The sequence below is a fragment of the Schistocerca gregaria genome, chromosome X, assembly GCF_023897955.1.
Source record: "Schistocerca gregaria isolate iqSchGreg1 chromosome X, iqSchGreg1.2, whole genome shotgun sequence".
Classification (NCBI taxonomy): Eukaryota; Metazoa; Arthropoda; class Insecta; order Orthoptera; family Acrididae; genus Schistocerca; species Schistocerca gregaria.
The window spans coordinates 183,566,442-183,590,960 of NC_064931.1; the positions used below are offsets into that span (position 1 = coordinate 183,566,442).

At 42.6% G+C, this 24,519-nt stretch overlaps 1 protein-coding gene across 6 annotated transcripts in view; it reads right to left on the bottom strand.

Moving 5' to 3' along the window:
• Positions 1–24,519, bottom strand: part of LOC126299140 (uncharacterized) — a 159,942-nt gene that overhangs the window by 110,387 nt on the left and 25,036 nt on the right. For 3 of the 6 annotated variants that reach the window (XM_049990903.1, XM_049990907.1, XM_049990902.1), the window contains exons 2-3: positions 23,959–24,086; positions 11,346–11,379 (exon numbers count right to left, since the gene is read on the bottom strand). The exons of 1 other annotated variant lie outside the window; for it this stretch is intronic. In XM_049990903.1, coding sequence (XP_049846860.1) covers positions 11,346–11,379; positions 23,959–24,022 — 98 coding nt within the window. In that variant the 5' untranslated portion in view covers positions 24,023–24,086. Of the gene's footprint in view, positions 1–11,215; positions 11,380–23,958; positions 24,087–24,519 lie in introns of those variants that run through there. 2 more of the 6 variants (XM_049990904.1, XM_049990906.1) reach the window with 2 other exon arrangements.

Sequence of the window (24,519 nt, forward strand, 5' to 3'; positions counted from 1 at the left end):
TCCTGGGCTGCAAACTGATAATTCAATGGCCGAGTAACTACCATGAGCCACACTGAAATGTGTGGCAGCCCCTGTAATCAAGATACAGAGGTCACATTGCAACAGTGAAGTTTCACATCTCTGCCTTGGCCAGTAAGCATGGTACCACCCAACAAGGGGTTATGGGCATTAATATCTCCCAGAAGTAGGAAAGGTTTAGGGAATTGATCAATCAGTGCAGCTAATACATTCAGGGTTACTGCACCCTCTGGATGATGATATACATTGTAGACAGTTATTTCCTGCGCCGCCCTTATTCTGACAGCCACAGCTTCAAGAGGGGTTTGAAGGAGCACAGGTTCACTACAGACCGAGTTTAGGACATAAACGCAAACTCCACCTGACAATTATAATCATTACGGTTCCTGTAATATCCATTATAGCCACGGAAGGCAGGGGTCCACATTGCTGGGAACCAGGTTTCCTGGAGGGCAATGTAGATAGCAGGTGTAAAGCTTAACAGTTGCCATAGCTCAGCCAGGCGGTGGAAAAACTGTCACAATTCCACTGGAGGATGAAATCTTGAGACTGAGAAGGCATGGAACATTCAGTGAGGCAGTTTACACCTCAGAGTCACCTGCTGCCACAGCTTTATTGCCTGAGCAGTCTACATCCAGTGTGTCTCAGGGTTTGGCAAGATCTAGGTCCTCAGAGGACGCCAAAATCTCCACCCTATCCTCAGCCGCAGAGCTTGTAGGTAGCGGTGGTGTGGGTGCCACTGCAATTTCCTTGATCTTAGGGGTTTTCTTTTTGGATTTCTCTCACTGCTCCTTCGGTTTTCCTGACTGGTAGGACTTCACTGGCCCAGTCTATGGGACTGAGGATGAGCATGAAGTCCTACAAGCAGCTGGCTTTGGGCTCTTCAGCCACTGGCAGGAGTCATCTTTCCCATTAGAAGAAACCTGGGAAGGGAGTAACCCAAGGGACTCCTTCCTAGCTAGAGAAGCCAAAGAAAACTTACGCTTCTGCAGCTTAGAAGTGGGAGCAGACGTCCACCATGGTTGGGTGGGTGGGTGGGGGGTGTGTTACTTCCTAAGTAGGTGGTGCAGGAGCAACAGGGAGGGAAATGCCGCCGCCCCCCCCCCCCCCCACCATCAAGGGGGCAGGTGTAGTCTTCCGGCTCTGAGAGGTGACCTGGGTTGGCAGAGCTGATGGTGCTAGAACTGTTGTAGCGGTGGCGCAAGACGATGTCGTACACACAGGATGCACGCTTTCAAGATGTCCTCACCCAAGATGAAGAATGAGCAGGACTGCAATGCGACGACAAGAAAGTGGGCTAAAGATACAATGCATGATGGACACGATGCACCTTGTCAGGCGCCCTTCCCCAATTGGCATGCTCTTCGGAAGAATTTTGAAGAATGGAGGTCAAACCCGACAGAGGACCATCAAATAAAGGCCGAAACTTGTGAAACTCCTTTTAGTTGCCTCATACGACAGGCAGGAATACCTCAGGCCTATTCTAACCCCCGGACCCGCAGCGGGGTGAAAAGACTGGATCTGCTGGTGGAATGACAGCTGTATAGTGCTGGAATGGGAACAGGGAATGGGCTGGATGGGTGAGGACAGTGACTAACGAAGGTTTAGGCCAGGAGGGTTAAGTGAACATAGGATGTATTACAGGGAAAGTTCCCACCAGCACAATTCTGAAAAGCTGGTGTTGGGGTGGGTGGGGGGACGTTTAGCTGCAACAAACAGGGGCACTACTTTTTGTTTACTTCTGTTCAAGGTAAGATTACTATCGACTGTACAGTAACAAAAAAGAGTGTTAAATTTTCTGGTTTGGTAAAGTTGCATAGTATTTCCTGTTTTCGGGCATAATTTTTTCATGAATGAGTTTTTTATTGGTTTATTCAATAATCTATCAATTTATTTTAGTTATATTCGCATAGTGTACCATGAATAAGAAGTGCTCGGTTTGTTATAGGATTTTTGACTCTGGAGTGTGGGGTGATGATTGCTGTAGCTTTTCCCCACAGAGGGAACTGCAATGGTCTGAGAAATAGGGAAATAAATGAGGCTCTGCAGTGGCATTGCTGGGCATGCAGTAGAGAGCAGAAGATAGTGAAACAGGAGGAGAAGATAGCAGTTCCTCTATTTCAACTAGACTAGGCAAGGAATGATTTAAACACATTGTGGAGGGATATGGGTAAAGAGCAACAGAAAATGGCTACTGCTAACAGAAGGAACAGACAAGACATTTGCAGACAGTATTAAAGTTAATGTGGAGAACACATCTGACCTGTTGCCGCAGTTAGAAACAGAGGAGCCTCACGGAGATGAAGCTGTTGTACGCGCACAATGAACTTCCATAAAGCATTTGAGATATAAAAAGGGAGGAAAATTTGGAAAGCAAAAAAGTGTTGTTACATAGTTTACTTAGTACAGATGTTGGCCAACTGTTACATGATGCTTTAAGTCCGAAGTATCAAGCCACAAACTTTTTTAAACCTAGTGCTGATCTTGTCAAGTGATAGAGGATACTGGACCATTACATGTACACTTTACAAAGGAAGATACCATGTCACTGCAGGAGAACCATGTAATAGTATTGACAGAGATTCTTAATTACACTATGGAGAGTGAGCTGATTAAATTCGAGTCAGCAATGAAGCATAACAGAGTGCAATTTGCGTCTGTTTTGGGACACAACAATCAACATTACTTTAACTCTTTCATCAGGACAGTTAATTTGGGTTGGTTGGTTGGTTGGTTGATTGGGGGTTAAGAGGCTAAATAGGAAGTTCATGTGTACCTCAATCCAGGGGTAATTCATCAGGAACTACTGACACTTGCTAAGTACATGTTCTGATTATGAAAGTATGTCGGAGCACTCAGACTGAGACACTGAAGGTAATACTGATGCCAAGAGCTAAAAAGGAATTCACAAAGAAGTGTATGGAAAGGGCTGTTACAAAGGTCTGAGCAGACAAGGGATCTTCCAGGGCTCATCCAATTGTGAGAAATGCCCTACCCCGGCAACTGACTAATGGTTATTGCATAGGAGACCAAGAGTTGGTACCGTTTGAACTGAAGAGGAAATATCCCCGATTCATCAAGAAAACTGTCTATGCAACACGTCCAGAAGGTGCCAGTGGCCAAACGAACTCTATTACGGTGGACTGGGCCCAAAAATTTCTAAGCCAAAGGCCCCACCGAGCCATAAATCTGGCAACCATAGTCCAGCTGGAATGAGACCTCTGTGGCATGATCAGGAGCCATTACTGCATTTTGATTCATAGGCTATGATAAAGGCACCTATATCTATTCTGTTAGCCTTGGAGACGTTTGACAAAAAGTATACCTTACCACTCAAGATCAGTCCATAGTAGCTCCTCAACTATTTAGAGCATAAGGTCTCAGTGGAAGATGATTTCTTGGACCACAGCGCGGGGTACAAGGTCCACATGCTCAAAGCTGTAGATCATGTAGGAGAAGAGGCTTTAATCAATAGTGCTCCATTGCGCACTTTTCTTAATGACTCAACTTCTCCAAATTTATCTAATAAGTTCCACAAAAATAATGGCTTTGTCACAGCAAACATATCTCAAACAGTTCAAGTACATACTTAAGTATTGGATGAATTGTTTCACTCCTCGATGTCTGGCTTGTTCTCTTTCCATGGGGTAGCTGGGGTTGGGGGGGGGGGGGGGAGGGTAGGGGGGGTGGATAAGTAGCAGGCTTGTGATTGTCCACCATAAAGTTTAAATTCCTGTCTGAAAATATGGATGGATCCGAATGTTCATTGTTCTGCTGTACTTTAATACGTTTCATGTGTGAAACATCCATCCTGATGCTATCCCTATCGAGGGCTCTTCACATGGGTGCCACCCAGCCACAGCAAAGGCCATCTGGCATGATACACATTGCTGGAAGTCCTGATTCTGCAGGAAGACAAACTTTTACTCCTTTACCTGTGTAGGAACCTACCAGATCAGGCATCAACTGTGTGATCCCTGTATTGTCAGGCGGCTAAACCAAAAGGATACATAACGACCCCTAACATGTCAGATTGGCTATCATGTTGGCTTTGAGGTGCAAATAACAACCTATGCAGTTGGTTCGTACTATAGAAAAATTTGGGAAATTAAGGTCAAATCTAGGAAAAAAGCATCTTTATGCGATCAATGGTCATACTGGAGACACTGCACAACACATCTGTGCAAAGCTTCATCAGGTTTTCACTGTGGTGTCTATTTCGCGACCAATCAGAACTTACTTTCTGAACAACCCCATAATAATAAGAGGCAACCTCACTGGTCATGTAGGATGAGTAAGAAAAAGGTACCACCAATATCATGGTGGAAACAGATATGGTACAGTCAGTGAGGATGGGATACAGATTCTGGATTTTGCTCAAGCACATGAGCTTATGGTGGCCAACACATTCTTCAAGAAGAACCATACACATCTGATAACCTATACAAGTGGGGTGCTCAAGACTCAATTTGACCATCTGCTTACAAGATGCAACCTGAAGCTAGTAAATGACGTAGAAGTCATCGACTTAGAATCAATTGCCGCAGCATCAGCCTCTTGCCATGGACCTCAAGTTGAATATCCACAACAAAAATCATCCTCAAATCACTGGAGTGCAGAGAATCAAAGCTCAGCTCACCACTGCTCTTACAGCCATCAACATAGACACAGACCAGCCAGTATCAGGCACATGGGACAGCATTACCAGCCAAGCTCACTGTGCAGTAAATAACATTCTTAGCAGGACAAAACCAGGCAAACATGCAATCAATAAAGAAGTATGGTGGTGGAATTAAGATGGGTGAACAGCTATGAGGGAGAAGAAGACTTTTAAACTACTGCTCCAGTCCCACACTAATGAAGATCTGCAATGCTACAAGATGCAAAAACTGGCTGCCAAGAGAGCAGTTGCAGCAGCCAAATCATCTTACTACTATCGTGTGCACAATGAACTAGATAAACCTGAAGAAGTAAATAAAATTTATTACCTCGCCAAAGCATGCCACCAAGCAACCCAGGACAGTGGTCATGTCAAACACAAAGGACGAAAACCATTAACTCCTTCAAGACCATCTCAACATTCTCTGCAGATGGAGCGATCACTTCTCCAAAATCAGCAATGAGGAATGTGACCATTCTCCAATACTCAGTGCTGAACCGTTTGGTTGATCTGTACTACCAATCACCATCCAGGAGGTCAAGGAAGTGGTCAAGAAGATGAAGAATGGGAAGACTACTGGCCCTCATGACATACCAGCTAAAGTATAGAAGATCCTTGGCCACAAATGTGCCTCAATTCTTACTTCCTTCGACAGAATCATTGATGATGATGATGATGATGATGATGATGATGATGATGATGATGATGATGATGATACAATCCCAGCAGTCTAGACAACTAGCAATCTGGAAGAGAAAAGGTGATGTGACAGAATGCTCACAGTATTGACAAATTCAACTGCTTTGTGTCATCATGATGATCATTGAGCAGGTTACAGGCACCAGGCTTCAGGCAATTGTTTCTATCACCCCAAATAAATGCACATTTATCAAAGCAGAACCACAGATGCCATGAATGCCACTCATTTCCTTATTGAGAAACACCTTGAGAAGATATTCATAAAACATTCCTAGATCTGGAAAGGCTTCTGACCACGTCCCATATCACCTTATGTAGCATGCTTTAAGATCTCAATGTCCCTGAAGCTTATGTCCGATGGGTCCAATTGCTGTATCAAAATGTCTCCAGCAATGTCTGATGTGCAGTGGGAACATCACTCCCTTTTACTATCAATGTCGGAGTACATCAAGGTTCAGCACTGTCACCTCAACTGCTTAGCTTTTGTATGGACACTGTGACATACGACCTACAGCCACCCCACCCTTGGTTTTACTGACAAGCAAGCACTGTGAAGACCTCCAGGAACAGATGCAGCAATGGAACCAATGACTTCGTAAATCTGGTCTTCGGCTGAATATCAAAAAGACAGAATATATGGAGTGTGGTATTCAACTGATGGGACCATCAAAGTCGGTGGACAAGACCTGAAGAAAGAGGAGCAATTCAAGAAAGTCTCCCAGACGTTTGTGCCCATGTTAAGACAACCTGGATTAAATGGCAACATGTGACTGGCATCATGTGTGATCGCCGTATACCTTTATGCCTGAAGTCAAAGGCTTATAGGACTATAGTACACCCAGTCACACTTTACAGGTCGGAGTGTTGGCCAACGACAGCTACGCATGAGCACACTCACCACGTGATGGAAATGCGTATGCTTCAGTGGTCCCTTGGACTTACCCGATTTGACAATGCAACAAATGTCTACGTTCTTTTGGTGACTTGCAGTTGCACCCATCTCTGACAAACTACAGAAAAGCAGGTTAAGATGGTACGGACATATCACACACAGTAAAGAAGACTCTTGTGGCAAGAACAGCTATGCACCAGGTCGTAAATGACCTACGACCTCGTGGCAGACCCAAGGATATGGAATTCATCAATACCACCTATGAAGATAGCCTTAGCAGACCCAAATGGAGGCATGTGCGTCAACAAGTGGACCCTGCTAGCACGGGATAAATGCTAAGAAGAAGAAGATTTATTTTTATTTTACCTGTCTAGTTCCATAGGACCCAACTGAGTAGAGGCAAATCTTCGTGGTCATGGAATGAGTCCATACATGAAATTGCAGTTCGTGCAACTGTTTCAGCGTCATGGTCGGCCTCATCTTAATGCTGTTGTTAGGCGTGTCAACATGGGGTTGGAGAAGGCACTGATGGCAGAGGGAATGGCTCACATTGCAGTGGTGCCAGCAGAGTCTATCAACAGATCGGTTTTGCTAGGCATGGCCTGCACCTCTATAGGTATGAAACAGGGAGGCTGGCAAAGCTTATAGGTGACCGTGTAATGGGCAGTGGTGGGATCACTAACAGGAAAATTCCTGCAGTAGTTTGGTGTTATAGCTACACCCTTTTTAAACTGAAGTCAGTTGATAGTTATCTATGTTTAAAGGAAGTCCCTCTAACAAATGAATCACCTTCAAAGGGGCAGCAGGTATCCAGGTAGTGGTGGAATTAGCTTATTTCATCGAAATACAAGAGGTATTAGCAATAAAGTTAGTGAATTGCTTATAGATGTTGACTTTGACAATACTGGTATATCTGAGAACCACTTAAATAATTTGACAATTCAGAGGCATCCTTTACCAGAATACAGATTGGCTGGCTGTTTTTCAAGGAGTGAGGGAGTGGCCATGTACATAAAAAACAGTATTCTGTTTGAGTCCATAGCTGTGTCATGGCACTGCACTGAACAGATATTTTAATGTTGTGCAGGGGCAGTTGAATTTAGTGAAACTGAACTTCTCATTGTTGTTGTTAATAGGTCCCCTAACTCTGACTTCAGATCATTTCTGCTCATACTATAGAAGGTTCTTGTTTCACTTTATAGGAAGTACAAAAAATTAGTTACATGTGGTGACTTCCATATGAATTTTGTATGAGATTGTGCAAGAAAAAGGATGCTGGAAGATCTCTAATTCATATGATCTGACACACACACACACACACACACACACACAGTTTTTTTTTTTTTTTTGCCAACCAGGGTGCAGGGAACAGCAGCACAGCCACAGACAATATTTTTATTCATTCTTCGTTACTAGATGCACATTCTGTTAGTAAAAGGGTGAATGGCCTTTCAGACCATGATACACAAATTTTAACTTTTTTTTACACAAACAAATATTATATATAATAACAAATTATGTAGAAAAGCTAATCCAATAGCAACAGTTTTTAATCTTATTTAAGGGACAAGAGTGGCAGATGTTTGTAGCACCAATAACATACACAACAAATTTAATGCTTTCCTTACACATTTCTCATGCTCTTTGAAAGTTGCTTTCTATTTTAACATTCTGAACAGGGTACTAGCAGTAAAAGGCAGCTGGGGGTGGCTGACTACTGGGATAATGATATCATGTGGCACAAAGTGGGAATTATATCAAAATGTTATACGTAGTCAAAATCGAGCTACAGCAGCCTATTACAAACAGTATAGTAAGGTACTTAAAAGTGTTACCAGGAAGGCAAAGAGTATGTGGTAGGCAAATAGAACAGTTAATTCACAGGATAAAATTAAAACCATATGGTCAGTTGTGAAGGAAGTGTCTGGTCAGCAGCACAAGGTCAACAATATAAAGTCAGTTCATAGTAAAATTGTTTCTGTATATCAGATATATGTACAGTATTTAACTCTCACTTTCTGAGAGTTCCTGGTGAATTAAATAAAAACATAGTTTCTACAGGGAATCATATACCTCTTGGAAAATGCCTTTCCGAGGCTGATGTCTGAAATACTCCTCTGTGATACTGACAAGGGTGTGATTCAGTCAATAATTAAATCACTGAAGAGTAAGGACTCATGGATATGATGACGTACTTAGAAGAATATTGAAGTATTGTGGTACACATGTTAGCCCTGTACTTAGGCATATTTGTAATTTTTCTTTTAATGATGGTCACTTTCCTGAACGATTAAAGTATTCAGTAGTAAAGCTGCTTCATAAAAAGGAAGAAACGAATAATGCAGACAATTTTAGACCTATTTCTATGCCATTAGTGTTTGCTGGAGTTATTGAAAAGACTGTATGTAAGAGTTGTGGTTGGAAGGAGAGCCAACCGTATTGCTAAAGGAGGCCGAAATGCACGCGTCTCAGCTCACGCAGGCTGGCATGAGGTCTGGAACATGACAAGGGAATTACAATTGAGAAAAACGGACGTAGCTGGTGGAATACTTAACTTTAATCCATTAATGACGAACGTCGCTCTTGACGGTACATGATTTACAATATCAATAGAAACTGATCATGGTGCCTTGCTAGGTCGTAGCAAATAACGTAGCTGAAGGCTATGCTAAATATCGTCTCGGCAAAATGAGAGCGTAGAAGTCAGTGAACCATCGCTAGCAAAGTCGGCTGTACAACTGGGGCGAGTGCTAGGAAGTCTCTCTAGACCTGCCCTGCGGCGGCACTCGGTCTGCAATCACTGATAACGGTGATACGCGGGTCCGACGTATACTACCAGACCGCGGCCAATTTAAAGGCTACCACCTAGCAAGTGTGGTGTTTGGCGGTGACACCACAGTAAGGATAATTGATCATTTTATTTCATGTAGTTTGCTGTCAACTGCACAGTTCTGTTTTAGAAGTGGTTCAACAACTGAAAATGCTATATTCTCTTTTCTCTCTGAGGGACTGGATGGATTAAACAAAACGTTTCCAATGCTAGGTATCTTTATTTATTTATTTAATGTGGGTGTTTGTGCTGATCACAAAATATTGCTCCAGAAGTTGGACCATTATGGAATACGGGGAATAGTTCACAATTAGTTTACCTCTTACTTTAACAACAGACAGCAAAAGGTCATTATCTACAGAGTTCAGAATGGCTATGATGTGGGGTCTGAGTGGGGCACAGTCAACTGAGGGTGGGGATGCCCCTGGGGCCACTCCTGTTCCTTATTTAAATAAATGATATGCTCTCTAATCTTACAAGTAATTCTAAAATGTTTCTGATGACACTAGCTTGGTAGTGAAGGATGTGTGCAACACTGGCACTGTTTCAAATAGTGCAGTTCATGACAAGTTCATGACTTGTAGAAAATAAACTAACACTAAATCACAGTAAGACTCAGTTTTTACAGTTTCTAACATATAATTCAACAAAACCCAAAGTCTTAGAAGTAATACACGCACTTTCAAATCCTAACTGAAGAGTTTCCTCATGGGTCACCTCTCCTATTCTGTCGAGGAGTTTCTCGAAAAATTAATCTGATTCCTGTGTTATATTGTTGATTGTATTTACATAAACTTATGGCTTGTCTTTTTTGGGTTCATAAACCTTTTATTTTATCTGTTATTACTTTTATGTTGTAATTTCACATACTGAGATTTGCTCCTCAATTTGGTCCTACAGAACTAGATGTGTAAAATAAATTTAAAAAATGAAATGTAGAGAAATCATATACATATGACAAGCTGCGTGTCTATACTACCATATCAACAGAACAACACAGGTATTGGCTTCATTTTTGCAAGAGCTCTGACAGATTATAAGGAGCGATCCAGAAGTAAATTCTACAGTTTAGATTTGAAAGTGCATGGATTACTGCTAATATTTTTAGTTCTTAGCCTGTTGAAAATGGATGCAGTAAAATGTTGCATGCCCTTCTGCACAAGAGTCAAGGAGATACGATCTAAACGCAGATCGGATTTATGCCTAGTATTAACAGAGTGCAGAGTGAAAGCTTTTAACTATTGTGAATATAAGTTCATACTGTTTACAATAAATGACATTAAAGAAAATATATATTATTGGGAGATCAATGCCAGAATGCCCAGATTCTGAAACAGGAGTCGACAAGAGGTTCATGAACTTATACTACATACTCCTCAAACTACCTATTCCTTAGACAAAAATACTTTTTGTGAATGGAAGAGTAACCCCAGAATACAATACCATGTGTCATAAGTAAATGAAAATAAACAATCAAGACTAAGTTTCATGTTGGACTATCACTTATTTCATACATTGTGTACATGTCTCCAGCCACCTGGCAAGCAATGAAAACCATGTTTGAAAACAGTTTTCCTCTGAAAGTAATACAATTTAACAGAAGTTCACAATAAAATCAGGGATTACCCAAAGAATAATTTTCTCCTGTACGAAAAAAAGGAACACTACATTTAAGCCAGAAACAGCTCTAATGTTTATGATGTAGCTCATTACAGGAAATACGTCAGAATAATAAGCAAAGTAATTCAGATATCTAAGCAAATGCACTATGAGAAGAAGATAGCGACATAAGGCAACTAAATAAAAACAGTATGGGATATAGTGGAGGAGGCGACTGGTAAAACTATAGTGGAAGAGGAACCGATAGCTTTAAGCATGGATGATACACTGCAAACAGGTGTGTATAGTGTGGCAAATCTCTTTAGCAAGTAAATCTCTGATGCTAAAAGCAAAGGATAGGCAGGATCAGTAAATAATGCCCTACAATACCTGAGATTAGTCTTTACTAATAAATTCAGTTACATTTTCTTCGCCAAAAGAAATAGCATCCACACTAAAATCTTTAAAATCCGAGCATTCTAGTGGTTATGATGAAACATCAACAAAGCTAATTAACCCTTTTGCTGCAGTGGCTGTGTATACACATCCTGCTGCACCATTTCCCCATGTGCTGTGGTTAGTGTACATTTGTCACTTGGATTCTCCTACAGTGCTATGGACTTCTGTATGCTTCCTGAACCACTGACCTCTCACTGCTATGAATGAGTGACATCCATGTATCTGTGAACAAAAAAGTTTTGAGTATTTATCATTCAACACATGTGCCTCACTAGATGCTATAATTTGCAAAAAACTTTGTTTTGATATCTTGAATCATTTATGAGATATGAGGATTGTTATTACCATGTGATCTGTTATGTGTAATGAAGTGAAAGGCTGCACTGCAAGTGACCATCAGTTGGATATGAAACCCAATAACTTTAAAATAAAACGAGATATCATTCTGCTCTCAATTTAAAATTAAGTTTTGATATCTTATCTACATTTCATTCCCTGCAATGTATGAGCTAAAATAAACCATACGCAAAGTTTACACAGTGTGTATCTACCTTTCCAAACTCTTTAAAACTGGGTGCAATGTTTCACTTAATTTGATGCAGCACAGTATTTATGTTGAATAATGAGAAGAAATTCAGTACTGTATCAAATAAATTAATTTGCTCGACTGATTAATTGTGAGAGGTTATCGGACCAAACAGCGAGGTCATCATTCCCGCGATTCCAAAGTTAGTCACAGGAGAAAGACGGTCCGCCAAAAATGGACGGATCCAGTCAGAGGCATCAATTATACCATAATAAACATTAACAGGGTTGCCTCAAGTTTTCCAAGTGAAATTCCCTGATTTCCAGAGAAGTTTTAGCATTTTTCCCTGACAAACTGAGATCTCAAGGGTAAGTTAAGACGTAAGTTGACAATCTGTCTTGTGCAGCTACAATACAAGAAACAATAGTGCAAACACGGAAATAATTAAAAAACTTGCAAGCAGGTGGCGTTTCCTGATGCGAGCAAAAATCTTCAGTACTAACATCAATATCTTTCATAATGAACTGTTTTTAGATGGAGAAAGCAAGCCAAATGGTATATGTGTTTCATGAAGACCAATGATGTTATTTTATTTCAATAAAACAAAACACATTTGGTGACAAAAATATGCATTTCCTTGGAGTCACAAGACAGATTTAAAATACCTTCACAACTTCAGAAATACCCTCAGAAACAAGTATGTCTCTTCTTTCAAGAGTATAAGGGGGGAAGAATTGTGTACACTAACACTGTAGGTGACTGCCTGTAAAGTGTCGGTTCTGCTATGTTTGTTACTGTCGGTTATTACCCACTGTGGTATATCAATTATTTTATAAGTATTTTGCAATTTTTCTATCGAGAAATACGTAAGTACATAGCGTACAAACCATCATTGTCCAACAATTATCTTCTTGTTATTGTCCATATTTTTTAACATATAAACTACTTCTGAAGTTCCAAAAGGTACTAGAACAAATACATTGTCTAAGAATGCCACACTGTACAATTTACTCGTGGTGAGACAGTCACTATTCCTGAAATCCATCACCCATGGCCTCTCGCCTGCTGAGGGTCACTGCAGTCCTGGCTGCAAGGATAAATCATGCAAATCCGCTGCATTACACCACACACAGACAGACCTGACCTATGGGCAGGTTGGTGATACTAGATACAGTGGTCAAGGCCTGCACATTAATGGAAACTGAATGGCTTCAGATCAGCACACCCGATCCATTACAGATACCTGCAGAAACGGCCTGCGGTTTTGGCCTGTCACAGAAATCCATTCATGTGGCCAGCTATTCATGAGCCACAGATAGCATGTTGATGAAATGAGACCCCGGTGATCAATCATCCAACATGTAACTTGTTCAAATACTCTGAGAATCAATAATAATGAGGATAGGTAGCAACTCACTGTAAAGATGATTGCTGAGCTGCAGATAAGTATGTAGAAAAGACAATCACACTCTCACAACCAAATTTTCAGCCATGGCTTTTGTCAGAAAATGAGAGCACACACACAATCACTCAGACAACTCATGCACATTTGACCGCCACCTCCGGCCACAGTGTCTACAGTCTCTGAGAATCAGATCCAAACAAACACCACTCATGCTTCCCTGCATCTCGTCAGCAGCTGCTAAGCTAGCGGCAAGAAGTGGTGGCAGCACTGACTGCAAGCTGAAGGGAGTGGTAGGGAGGAGAGAAGCAGTAGTAATGAGGGAGTAGGGAAGTGGCGCACGTGCTCAGCAGCACCCAGCCAGTGACAATGCATGACACCTCAGTAAACAACCTTTTCACCTACTGAAACAAAAGTGAGATTTTTCCATTTTTTTTTTCAAGTTTCCCTTATATTCCCCTGATGCATTTGAAATTCCCTGCTATTCCCTGATTTCCAGAACCTATGGCAACCATGATTAAACACATGCAGTAAGAGGTGTAAAAGGTGAGACCAAATTTAAAAGGGTCATAGACAGAGAAGACTGGAAAAGAAGTCTCAACCACAACCAGCCTGCCTCTGCTCAAAGACAGCCTGCACCCCAAGATGTGTGGGCCAGGAGGCAGAGAGCATTAAGCTTCCCCATACATGCAGTCTTTAGGTGGCAAATGCGGGACACCCATGTCAGCTTGTTATCAAAAATTAGGCCCAAGAAACTGGATTGCTACAACACAGAAGAGTTGGTCGACTAAATGAAGTTCTGGATTGGGATGTACGGTGGGTTGATGACAAAAATGCATGACCTGCATTTTGAAGGGGGAAAACTGGAAACCATGGGAGGTGGCCCACACACAGGCCCATTGGATGGCACCTTGATCCGGAGCACAGCAGATGCTATTGAATGGGAGCTACACCGGATGCAAAAATGTCGACGTACAATGCCTGGGTAACCAGAGGCCCAACAGAGGTCACAAGTCTATTGATGGCAATGAGGAAGAGTGTGACACTTAGCACAGAACCCTGTGGGATACTGTTCTCTTGAATCCTAGGGGTGCTGAGTAAAGTGCCACTAGAACCTGGAAGAGCCGGTGAAATAAAAGTCGGAAGGGGACCAAGGAACCCCCAGTCGTGGAGAGTAAGTGAAATAAGATGGCGCCAAGCCATGTCGTACACCTTATGTAGGTAAAAAAAAAGAGCATGACAAGGTGCCAGCAGTGAGTAAAAGCCTGCCGAATAGCTCATGCCAATCTGAGTAAATGGTCAGTTTGAGATTGTCCTGACCGGAAGCCACAGTGATACGGGGGGGGGGGGGGGGGGGGGGGGGGGGAGGGGGGGGGGGGGGAGAAGGCCTAAAGATTCAAGTTTCCAACATAATCTGAAGCTGGCCATTCTCTCTAGCAGTTTACAAACGCTAATTGGACAGTAGCTGTCTAGAGTCTGGGTTCTTCCTGGGCTTAAGGGTGGGGATAAGTATACTGTCTCACCATTGTGACGGAAAAACACCCCTGAGCCAAATGCAGTTGAAGACCCTGAGGAGGAGTTGCCTCTGGGGAAGGTCAAAGTGTTCGATCATGAAGAGGTTGGTTGGTTTAAAAGAGGGGGGATGCCGGGGGGGGGGGGGGGGGGGGCCCAAACAGCGAGGTCATGGGTCCCTTGGTACAATAAAATAATTCCACAAGGGAAAAAAGAAAAGAAAGGAGACATACAGCACAATAACAGAAGAAAGGAAAAACCAGAAAACGATTAAAGGACAACCAACACTACTATGGACAAAACAGGGAAAAAAACCACAGAGAAGCAAGAAACAGGTACAAGAGGTAAAAACAAGAGAGCAGTGACCGTGGCTGGCCGACCACGAGAAAAAAAAGGAAATGCCAGCCACTCTGTGACACATTAAAACATCCACCCTAAAAGCATTAGAATGGAGAACACAAAGAAAGGACATGTGCTAAAACTTATACAGAATGATAAAACCCACCATCACATACAAAATATAAGACTAAATTAGCCGCTGAGGCTTTGTCAGCTAAAATTAATGGCAATTGGTCCGGTAACTGAAGAGTCTGTCGCAAGACAGCCAAAGGAGGACAGCTCACCAAGATATGGGCCACTGTCAGCTGGGTGCTGCACCAACACTGAGGTGGATCATCACAGCACAGGAGGTAGCCGTTTGTCACCCAAGTGTGGTCAATGCAGAGCTGGCACAGAACCACAGAGTCCCTGTGTGAGGCCTGCATGGAGGACTATCATACATTCGTAATCTCCTTAATGGCAAGCGGCTTTTAGTGCATGCTGAGGTGATATCATTTTGTCTCCCAAAACTGCAAAACCTTGCAGCATAGTACTGACACACGTCGGTTGCAGAGAAGCCAATCTCCGTAAGCAGTTTATGCATAGCCTGTTTGCCCAGATTGTCAGCAAGTTCGTTGCCTGGGATTCCAAAGTGACCTGGGGTCCAGACAAACACCACTGAATGACTGGACCATTCCAGGGCATGAATGGACACCTGGGTGGTCGCTACCGATGGATGACGAGGGTAGCACTGGTAGACAGCTTGTAGGCTGCTAAAGAAGTCGGTACACAAATGAAACGACTCCCCAGGGCATGAACGGATGTGCTCAAGAGCACGAGATACAGCCACCAGCTCAGCAGTGAAAACACTGCAGCCATTGGGCAAGGAATGCTGTTCAATATGTCCTCCATAGACATATGCGAATCCGACATGAGCATCAGCCATTGAGCTGTCGGTTAAACCACTTTGTGCCTCAGTACATGTCAAGAATTGAGAGGAAGTGGCAGTGGAGAACCGTGGCCTTAACAGAGTCCTTAGGACCATGTGAAAGGTCCACGCAAAGCAAATGGCCAAGGTGTACACCATGGAGGTGTACATGAATGGACCTCAAGTATTGGTGGTAAAGGACTCCAGTTTGGAAAGAAGGGTTCGGACACCAATTGGAAGCCCTGGCCTGGGTCGCCAATGTGGAAGATGAACCACAGTGGGTGGGCAAATGAGATGGTGATTCACATGTGCAGGAGAACTACGAACGGGTGCAAAGTAAGTGGCCAACAGTTGTGCTGCCAACTCTGCAATGGAGGGACTCTGACCTCCACAAGGACGCTGGTCACCAGACTCGTACTAAAAGCTCCTGTCACTAGGCAAATGCTACAGTGGTGCACTGGGTCGAGTAAACACAACACTGAGGGCACCACCAGACAGACTCCCATAGTAAAGGCGAGGGCATTGAGATGCTGCCAGAACTTCTGCTTAAGCTGACGAAGGTGAGGAAGGCAAGTCAACCAGGGGTCAAAAACCAGCAGTAAGAATTGATATGTCTCCATGCCTCCACTACAGTGAGTAGACAGTCATTAAGGCAAAATTCTGATTCTGGATGAATGGTATGACGCCGAAAAGTGCATAACACACGTCTTTGCAGCCGAAAACTGGAACCTATGAGCTAGAGCCCAAGACTGCACATTGTGGATGGCTCCCTGTAGTCGCTGCTCAGCAACACCAGTACTGGTGGAGCAATACGAAATGCAGAAGGTGTCTGCATACAGAGAAGATGAGACAGATGGCCTGACAGGACACGAAAAGTACGAAGCGACAGGGAGTTTTGGATAAAAATTGGGAACGGGCCTCGGAAACCCCACTGCTATAATGTGGCAAGGATATGATGTTACCAGGTGATGACATACGATTTTTCTAAATCAAAAAAAGACGGCAACCACGGATTGGTGTAGGGAAAAGGGTGTTCGGATGGCAAACTCAAGGGACACAAGATTACCAGCGGTAGAGCAACCCTTGCGGAAGCCACCCTGACATGGAACCAGTGGGCCACATGACTCAAGGACCCAACCCAACTGCCAACACACCATATCTTCCAGTAGCTTACAAAGAACGTTGGTGAGGCTGATGGGCCAATAGCTATACGCATGAAGCAGGTTTTCAGCGGGTTTGAGCACCGGAATGATGGTGCTGTCCTGCCATTGCAATGGAAGGACGCCATCGCACCAGATCCGGTTGAAAATGACAAGGAGATGTCGCATGTAGTCTGATGAGAGATGTTTAATCATCTGACTGTGGATTCAATCTGGTCCAGGAGCTGTGTCGGCGCAATATGCAAGGCACTGAGGAGTTCCCACTCAGTAAATGGGGTGTTATAGGATTCACTGTGGCATGTAGTGAACGAGAGGATTTTACCTTCCAGCTGGTCTTTGAGAGTGTGAAAGGCTGGCGGGTTATTCTCAAACACAGAGACTTGAGCTTAGTGCTCGGCAATTGCGTTTGCGTCCGTAGATAACACACAATTTATGTTAAGATTGTGTGGGCCTTGTCTAAAGCACACCTGGGCAGGCATACTTGGGCCTGACACTAGGGCAGTGACAGGATGATGACTACCACACAGGTTGTCATGTGCTCTCCAGTGGACAGATGGAAGAAGTCCTGGGCTAAAAATTGATAAATCAACGGCCGAATAACTACCATGAGCCACACTGAAATGTGTGGTGGCCACAGTCTTTAAGAGGCATAGGTTGAATTGAGACAGTAAAGTTTCGACATCTCTGCCTCGGCCAGTAAGCACAGTGCCACCCAACAAGGTGTTATGGGCATTAATATCTCCCAAAAGTAGAAAGGTTTAGGGAGTTTATCAATCACTGCAACTAATACTTTCAGGGATACTGCAACATCTGAAGGAAGATATACATTGCAGACAGTTATTTCCTGTGCCGCCCTTATTCTGACAGCCACAGCTTCAAGAGGGGTTTGAAGGGAGCACAGGTTCACTACAGAAAGTTTAAGACATGAACGCAAACTCCACCTGACACACTATTAAAGTCACTACGGTTCCTGTAGTATCCCTTATAGCTGCAGAGAGCAGGGCACTGCTGGAAACCAGGTTTCCTGGAAGGCAATGCAGAAATCAGGTGTAAAGCTTAACATTTATCATAGCGCAGCCAGGCAGCGAAAAAACTGCCGCAATTTCACTGGACGATGATGTCATCATGGGATTGAGAAGGCATGCAGAATTCAATGAGGCAGTTTACGCCTCAGGGTCACCTGCTGCCACCAACTTTTTCCCTGACCAGTCTATACCCATTTTGGATGAGGGTTCGGCGAGCCTAGGTCCTCAGTGGATGCCAGAATCTCCACCTCATCCGCAGATGCAGAGCTTGAGGGTAGCAGTGATGTGGGTGCCACCGCAATTCACTTGGTCTTGGGGACCTTCTTTTTAAATTTCTCTCCCTGCTCCTTGGGTTTCCCTGGGTGGGAGGACTTCACTGATTCAGTCTCCGGGACTGAGGATGAGCATGAAGCCCTACAATCAGCTGCTTTTGGGCTCTTCAGCCACTGGCGGGTGTCATCTTTACCACTAGCAAAAACCTGGGAAGGGAGTGACCAAACAGACCCTTTCCTAGGGAGAGGAGACTACGACTTGCGCTTCTCCGCCTCAGAAGTTGGGATTGATATCCCCAATGGTTGGGGGGCTGTTGCTGCCGAAGTAGGTGGTGTAGGAGTGACAGGTAGGGAAGTGCGCCTAACCATCAAGCGGGCAGGTGTAGTCTTCTGGTCCTGAGAGGTGACAGGAATGCGAGGAACTGATGGGGTGACAACTGTTCTTGTAGCAGCAGCATAAAGGAGGTCATAGCCACATGATGTAGGCACTCAAATTTCCTCTTAGCCTCAGTGTAGGTTAGTCGGTCCATGGTCTTATATTCCATGATTTTCCCCCTCTGTAAAATCCTGCAGTCTGGCGAGCAAGGCGAATGATGCTCTACACAGATGGGAGATGGGGTACATGGAGTATTGGGATGCCCATAATCTCGGCCTGTGACACTGCAAGTGCAGCGGGTAGATATGGCCGAACTTCCAGCACTTAATGTATCACGTCCTCTTCAAAGCCGAGTGTCACATATGCCTTCAACCAGACAATAGTCGGAGATGTGTTTGGAGGCCACCTGGTCAGGCTAAATGCCTTAGACAAACTGTCCAGCAAGTGCAGCAAGGTGGAGATTATCTGCTGTTTTGAGGTGGCATTATGTGGGGCCGACGTATGCCGCTGGTGGTCATGGAAGGCGCTTTAACAGCTGTATGATACGTGAATGCTTTCCTCCAACCGATAGTGCAACCATTTCGGCAGCATATTGGTGAGGCAATAGTTTTCATGGAGGACAATTCGCGTCCCCATCGTGCACATCTTGTGAATGATTTCCTTCAGGATAACGACATTGCTCAACTGGAATGGCCAGCATGTTCTCTAGACATGAACCCTATTGAACATGCCTGGGATAGATTGGAAAGGGCTGTCTATGGATGACGTGACCCACCTACCACTCGGAGGGATCTACACCAAATCGCCGTTGAGGAGTGGGACAATCTGGACCAACAGTGCCTTGATGAACTTTTAGATAGTATGCCACGACGAATGCAGGCATGCACCAATGCACGAGGATGTGCTGCTATTTATAATAACAGAAACAGTAACTTTTAATGAAGTTCAGTACAGTCACCTGCATCTTCATTGCACTCTTTCCTTGTATAAGTGAAAGTCAACTCCGAAAACACAACATTCTGCAATACCAATGAAGACTGGGGTTCTGACCACTCATTTAGGATTTTCTCCCTGATGTAAATGTTCACACTTTATTACACTGACAAAAGCAGTAGGCCCTTTAATTAATGTAATTCCCTTTGAGCATATAATATCGGACATAAATAACAATTCAATATCACACACAGACCACTCACTGACATGGGTGAATGAAGTAGGAATGTAACAGACATTTCTTAAAGTCACGACACCCATTTGTCTTGCACTCCTTTATACGGCTGCCATCAAACCATGGACTAGTAAAAAAGTTTAAAAATCAGCACTTCCAGTTTCACAAACTGACAGTCAATTTACATCACCATATGCACCCATTTTCAGAAAATTCCTGTCATTCTAATAAGGAAAAAAATTACATCCATTGTCTCATAATACAATCTTTCCACATTAGCTTCCAATAAAATTGACTAATAAGGGCACTACACTGATGCCGAATCTCACAATTGTTCCCAACATATGCACAATATATTCTGAAATATACCTGCTGCTTAAAAAAGAATAATTGATATGAGGACTTTCATAAGTACACACAATTACTACATCACACAATTTTAATTACATTACTACATCTAGCTTACACTTTTCCAAGACGACTTACATAAAATACAGGGCAATTCAAAAAATATTTAGAAACTGACATGGCACATCAGGGACACAACCAGGATCACATAGGAAAGGGGGGCGGGGTCGCAAAAGCCACACAAAGGGGGCGCTGTGGTCACAAGAGGGCACTGCTGTATAAATATGGGCGGAGTGCGCAGAGACCACTCTGTCCACACCATGGAGTAACATAGTTACATACATGTACTGTGAAATGATTGAGATGCGTTCAATTTATGGCGCAGCCAAGTGCAATGGACCAGAAGTTGTGCAATTGTACCGTGAAAAATGTCTCAACAGAAAGGTGCCGTTCCACAATTATTCACCACTGTGCATCGCCAACTGTGCAAAACCAGCTGATTCCATGTGCACAAGCTGGATGCTCGTTGGCAGCAGAAGGTATCGTTCTCTAAAGGGTGCAGCATAATCCATCAATAAGGACATGAGACGCATCCTGTGCTACAAATATCCCCCAACCCTTCATCTGGTGCACTGTACTAGCGAAGGACAGCATCCGTTTCATTTTCTGTACACCCAGGCATTGTAACTGGGGGACTACGACAAGCACAGAGGGTTTGCACAATGGTTTCTGCAGGAATCCACTGCAAACAAAAGCTTCACCAGACGCTACATGTACGAAAGCCTCACAATGCTAATTTACCCTTAATGTGTGGTCTGCCATTGTCAGACTGTTTGACAGGGCCGTACATTCTCCCAGATTGACTTTATGGTCGCAGCTATGTCTTATTACTGTGAGAGGTTCCGCTGGACACGCTGAATGATGTCCACATTACTATTCATTACCGTATTTGATTTCAGCACAACAGAGCGCGAGTGCATTTCAGCAAATAAGTGAGGGCACATCTGCAGGCAACCTTTCCTGGCGACTAGATTGGTTGCAGTGGGCCTGTCACATGGCCACTACAATCACTATCTGTCCCCAACAGATTTTTTCTTGTGAGGATATCTGAGGGAATTTTGCTTGAAAAGCCTTTTACATCACTGGAGGACCTAGTGGGCAGGATTGCTGCAGCAGCAGGATGTCTTCGGGCTACACCACGTATCTTTGAGAGGGTACACTGTTCAATGCATCATCATCATCATCATCATCATCATCATCATCATCATCATCATCATCATCATCATCATCATCATCATCATCATCAGGCGAGTGTCTGTGCATCTGGACAAAACTTTTGAGCATTTCCTGTAATGGGCATCCATCTGAAGGCTGTGACCAAATAACCGCAATGTAATTTGGCAGTCCCAGATGGCCTTTACAACATCCGGTTCCTATGTGACTACTGATCCTTGTTGTATGCTAGACATGCCATCTCAGTTTGTAAACATTTCTTTGAATCACCCTGTATAATATATAGTGTGAGAGACTCATTTAATCCTGCAGTCTGTGAAGTTCCCCCTCTTCAACAGTGGCATCTTTTGGCTAGATTAACTAATGTTTTAATTTAAACAATATTCAAAAGTTAACTAATTCTGGGATCCAAAGTTAAAACTCTCCACAGTAACATAGGCAATACTAAGTTCCTGATTTATGAAATTATCAACTAACTATCTGTTGCTAAATGTAAGTCATAGTAGTCATTGAGAAAACCAGTTCTGCGTTGATGGCTAAGTTAAAGCAGTATATGTAGATAGTGAAACATAGAACCAAGTACATGAGAGTTGAGAAGAAACACAGAAAGTTAAGATAAGCATCTCTAAATGACATACATCCACATAAAATGTGTGTTCAACTTCACCACTATACACAACTTTGAGAAAATCTGGCTTTTATGGTATACACCTCCGTAGTTTAATACGGATTAGAGATTCTACCTATATTTCTCTTAACTCAGAGAAAATTTGCAAGGCCAGCACTCAATGCTATTCATACTTAATGTCACACAACCATAGAAGTCTGCTGTGCCAACTGGCAAATTTGTGTTTGGTACATCTACATTAAAGTCATTAAAGAAACAGCAGGTATTGAACGTCTGTTATCCAACAGCATTAAGTGACTGGCCACAGATGTACCACATTTATGTTCCTTCAGTTTCACATAATCGTTATCTTCCCTCTAATGTGGAGCGACATGGAACAGTAATCCTGATGTTTGGTGTTATTAATAGCAACAAGAAAGCGCTTATGGTAAGGTGTACGTATCAAGCACATGTGATAATTTTCTTGTTAGACAACCAGTAGTAAATTCAAGCTTCTGAATCTTTAGAATTTAAGTATTCTTACAGCACTTTAGCAACCTGGAACCCCAGTGCAATTTTAATCGCAAATGAGTCAAAGGACCAAGTAGCACTGCAATTTTAACCAGGAAGAGATGACACTGGGTGACTAATTTATGTGCCTATCCTGGGAGCTGAATTATTAATAAACAGCGCTCATAGTGAATAATGTATGAGCAAATTTGTTTCAGGTCCATTTATGTCAACTATAGATTAGTTCTGATTTAAATTATTTCGAAAGGCAGTTTGTTTCTGTCCTGAATAAGCTACACACAAACACCAAACACACACACACACAAACACACACACAAAAGTATTCACTGATGAGGAATACTAACTAGTGAAAGATAACAAGTTGATGTACCAGCAAAAGCATCTTCTAGTATGACATATCACAAGAGAGGGAAATGAGTGAAATACACAGTGTGTTATCAAACACAGTCAAACACCACAAAGAAATGCAAGACCTACTGACATAATAGTATTACCAATCAAATGGAATACAATGGAAACATCAGCCATTTTTAAACACTGTTCAAATGCCAGAAGGTGCCATTCTCTAACAAAGAGTACACTTTGGCTTCCATCATCAGGGTCCCAACATGGAGCATGTAGCTGTGTAAGGTGAGGAATTTCTAAATAAAGCCATACTTAAATTAAAGCATAGGCACAAACATAAATATATTGCTTGTCAGGCCCACTGCTTCACAATCACCAAAACTGCAAGACACAAAAAACTGAGTGCCTTAAATTAGCAACTTCAGTAACATCCTACAATTTTGCAGTCATGAAGAAGAGTTGCCATTTTTTATTCAAAATTAAGTTTGTTCATCATCTGGTCTTTACTGCTCATGTAACTACCCGAGGATAGTATTCTGCAAACAATATGTCACAAAAGCCTGAAAAGCACTCTTCTGCCAAATAAGCAGAGGGAGTAACAGTGTAGTCTCTGCCTATCGAACACTTTTCAGATTTTGCAAATCAGTCAGTTATGTTACAAGTACAAATCTTATGAAAAACCATAGGCAGAAACAGATTAAACACAACAGTAACAAATGTCCATTAATATTTGTGGAGGAGATCTGCAATAATTGTTTAACGTCTTGAGAAACCTAATAATTCAATTTGAGAACTGCTAAATATTTCACTATATTTTGCATTTTATGGTAATGAACCATTTTTACTGCAACAATTCAAAACTTCTCATCAGACAATGACAGATTTTCAATTTAAACTGTTAATCTACAATAAGCTTTTTCTTTCTTGGGCAGTAAAAACAGGACATACCATGTCTGTAAGCCAATGTCTCAATATGTAGCATCAACTGTGTTTGTGAATTTTTAAGTTTAGCACATTTTCAACAAGTAGATACTGAAATTACTGTACTACCTTGCTTCTTTCTTATCTTCAGAAATGCAAGCAAATGAAGATTTCCCTTGTGGCAAACTATCATTACTTTATGTAATATATGGTTGTTGCTAATAAGAACTATGTTTCACTGAACCATCACCAAGGACCTGGAATAAACAAAAATCATTTACACAAAATAAGCAATTCAAAAAACCCATCATGATTACATTTATTGCACTTCATTATAACAACATAGTGCATAAATCACAAAATGTGCAACACTCCCTGCCAGAAATTATTTACCTAGATGTATTTCAAGTGTTACATTAGCACTGCCCACTCATTCACAATTTCAAGTTACTTTAAATATGCTAACAATTCAGCAATTATTGTCATGCAGTCATCAGAATCATGTGACAAGCAGGAGAGTATGGTTGTCAATGAATGCCAGCACTCAATACTGAAAGGTTTAGTGCACAAAATATGATAGGCTCATTAACGGATCTAAACTACCACCTACACAAAGATTGTTCCTTTTTAAGAGCAAAACTGAATTTCCTCAAACAACCAAATGTCTGTCAATGTTAACATTCAAAAATC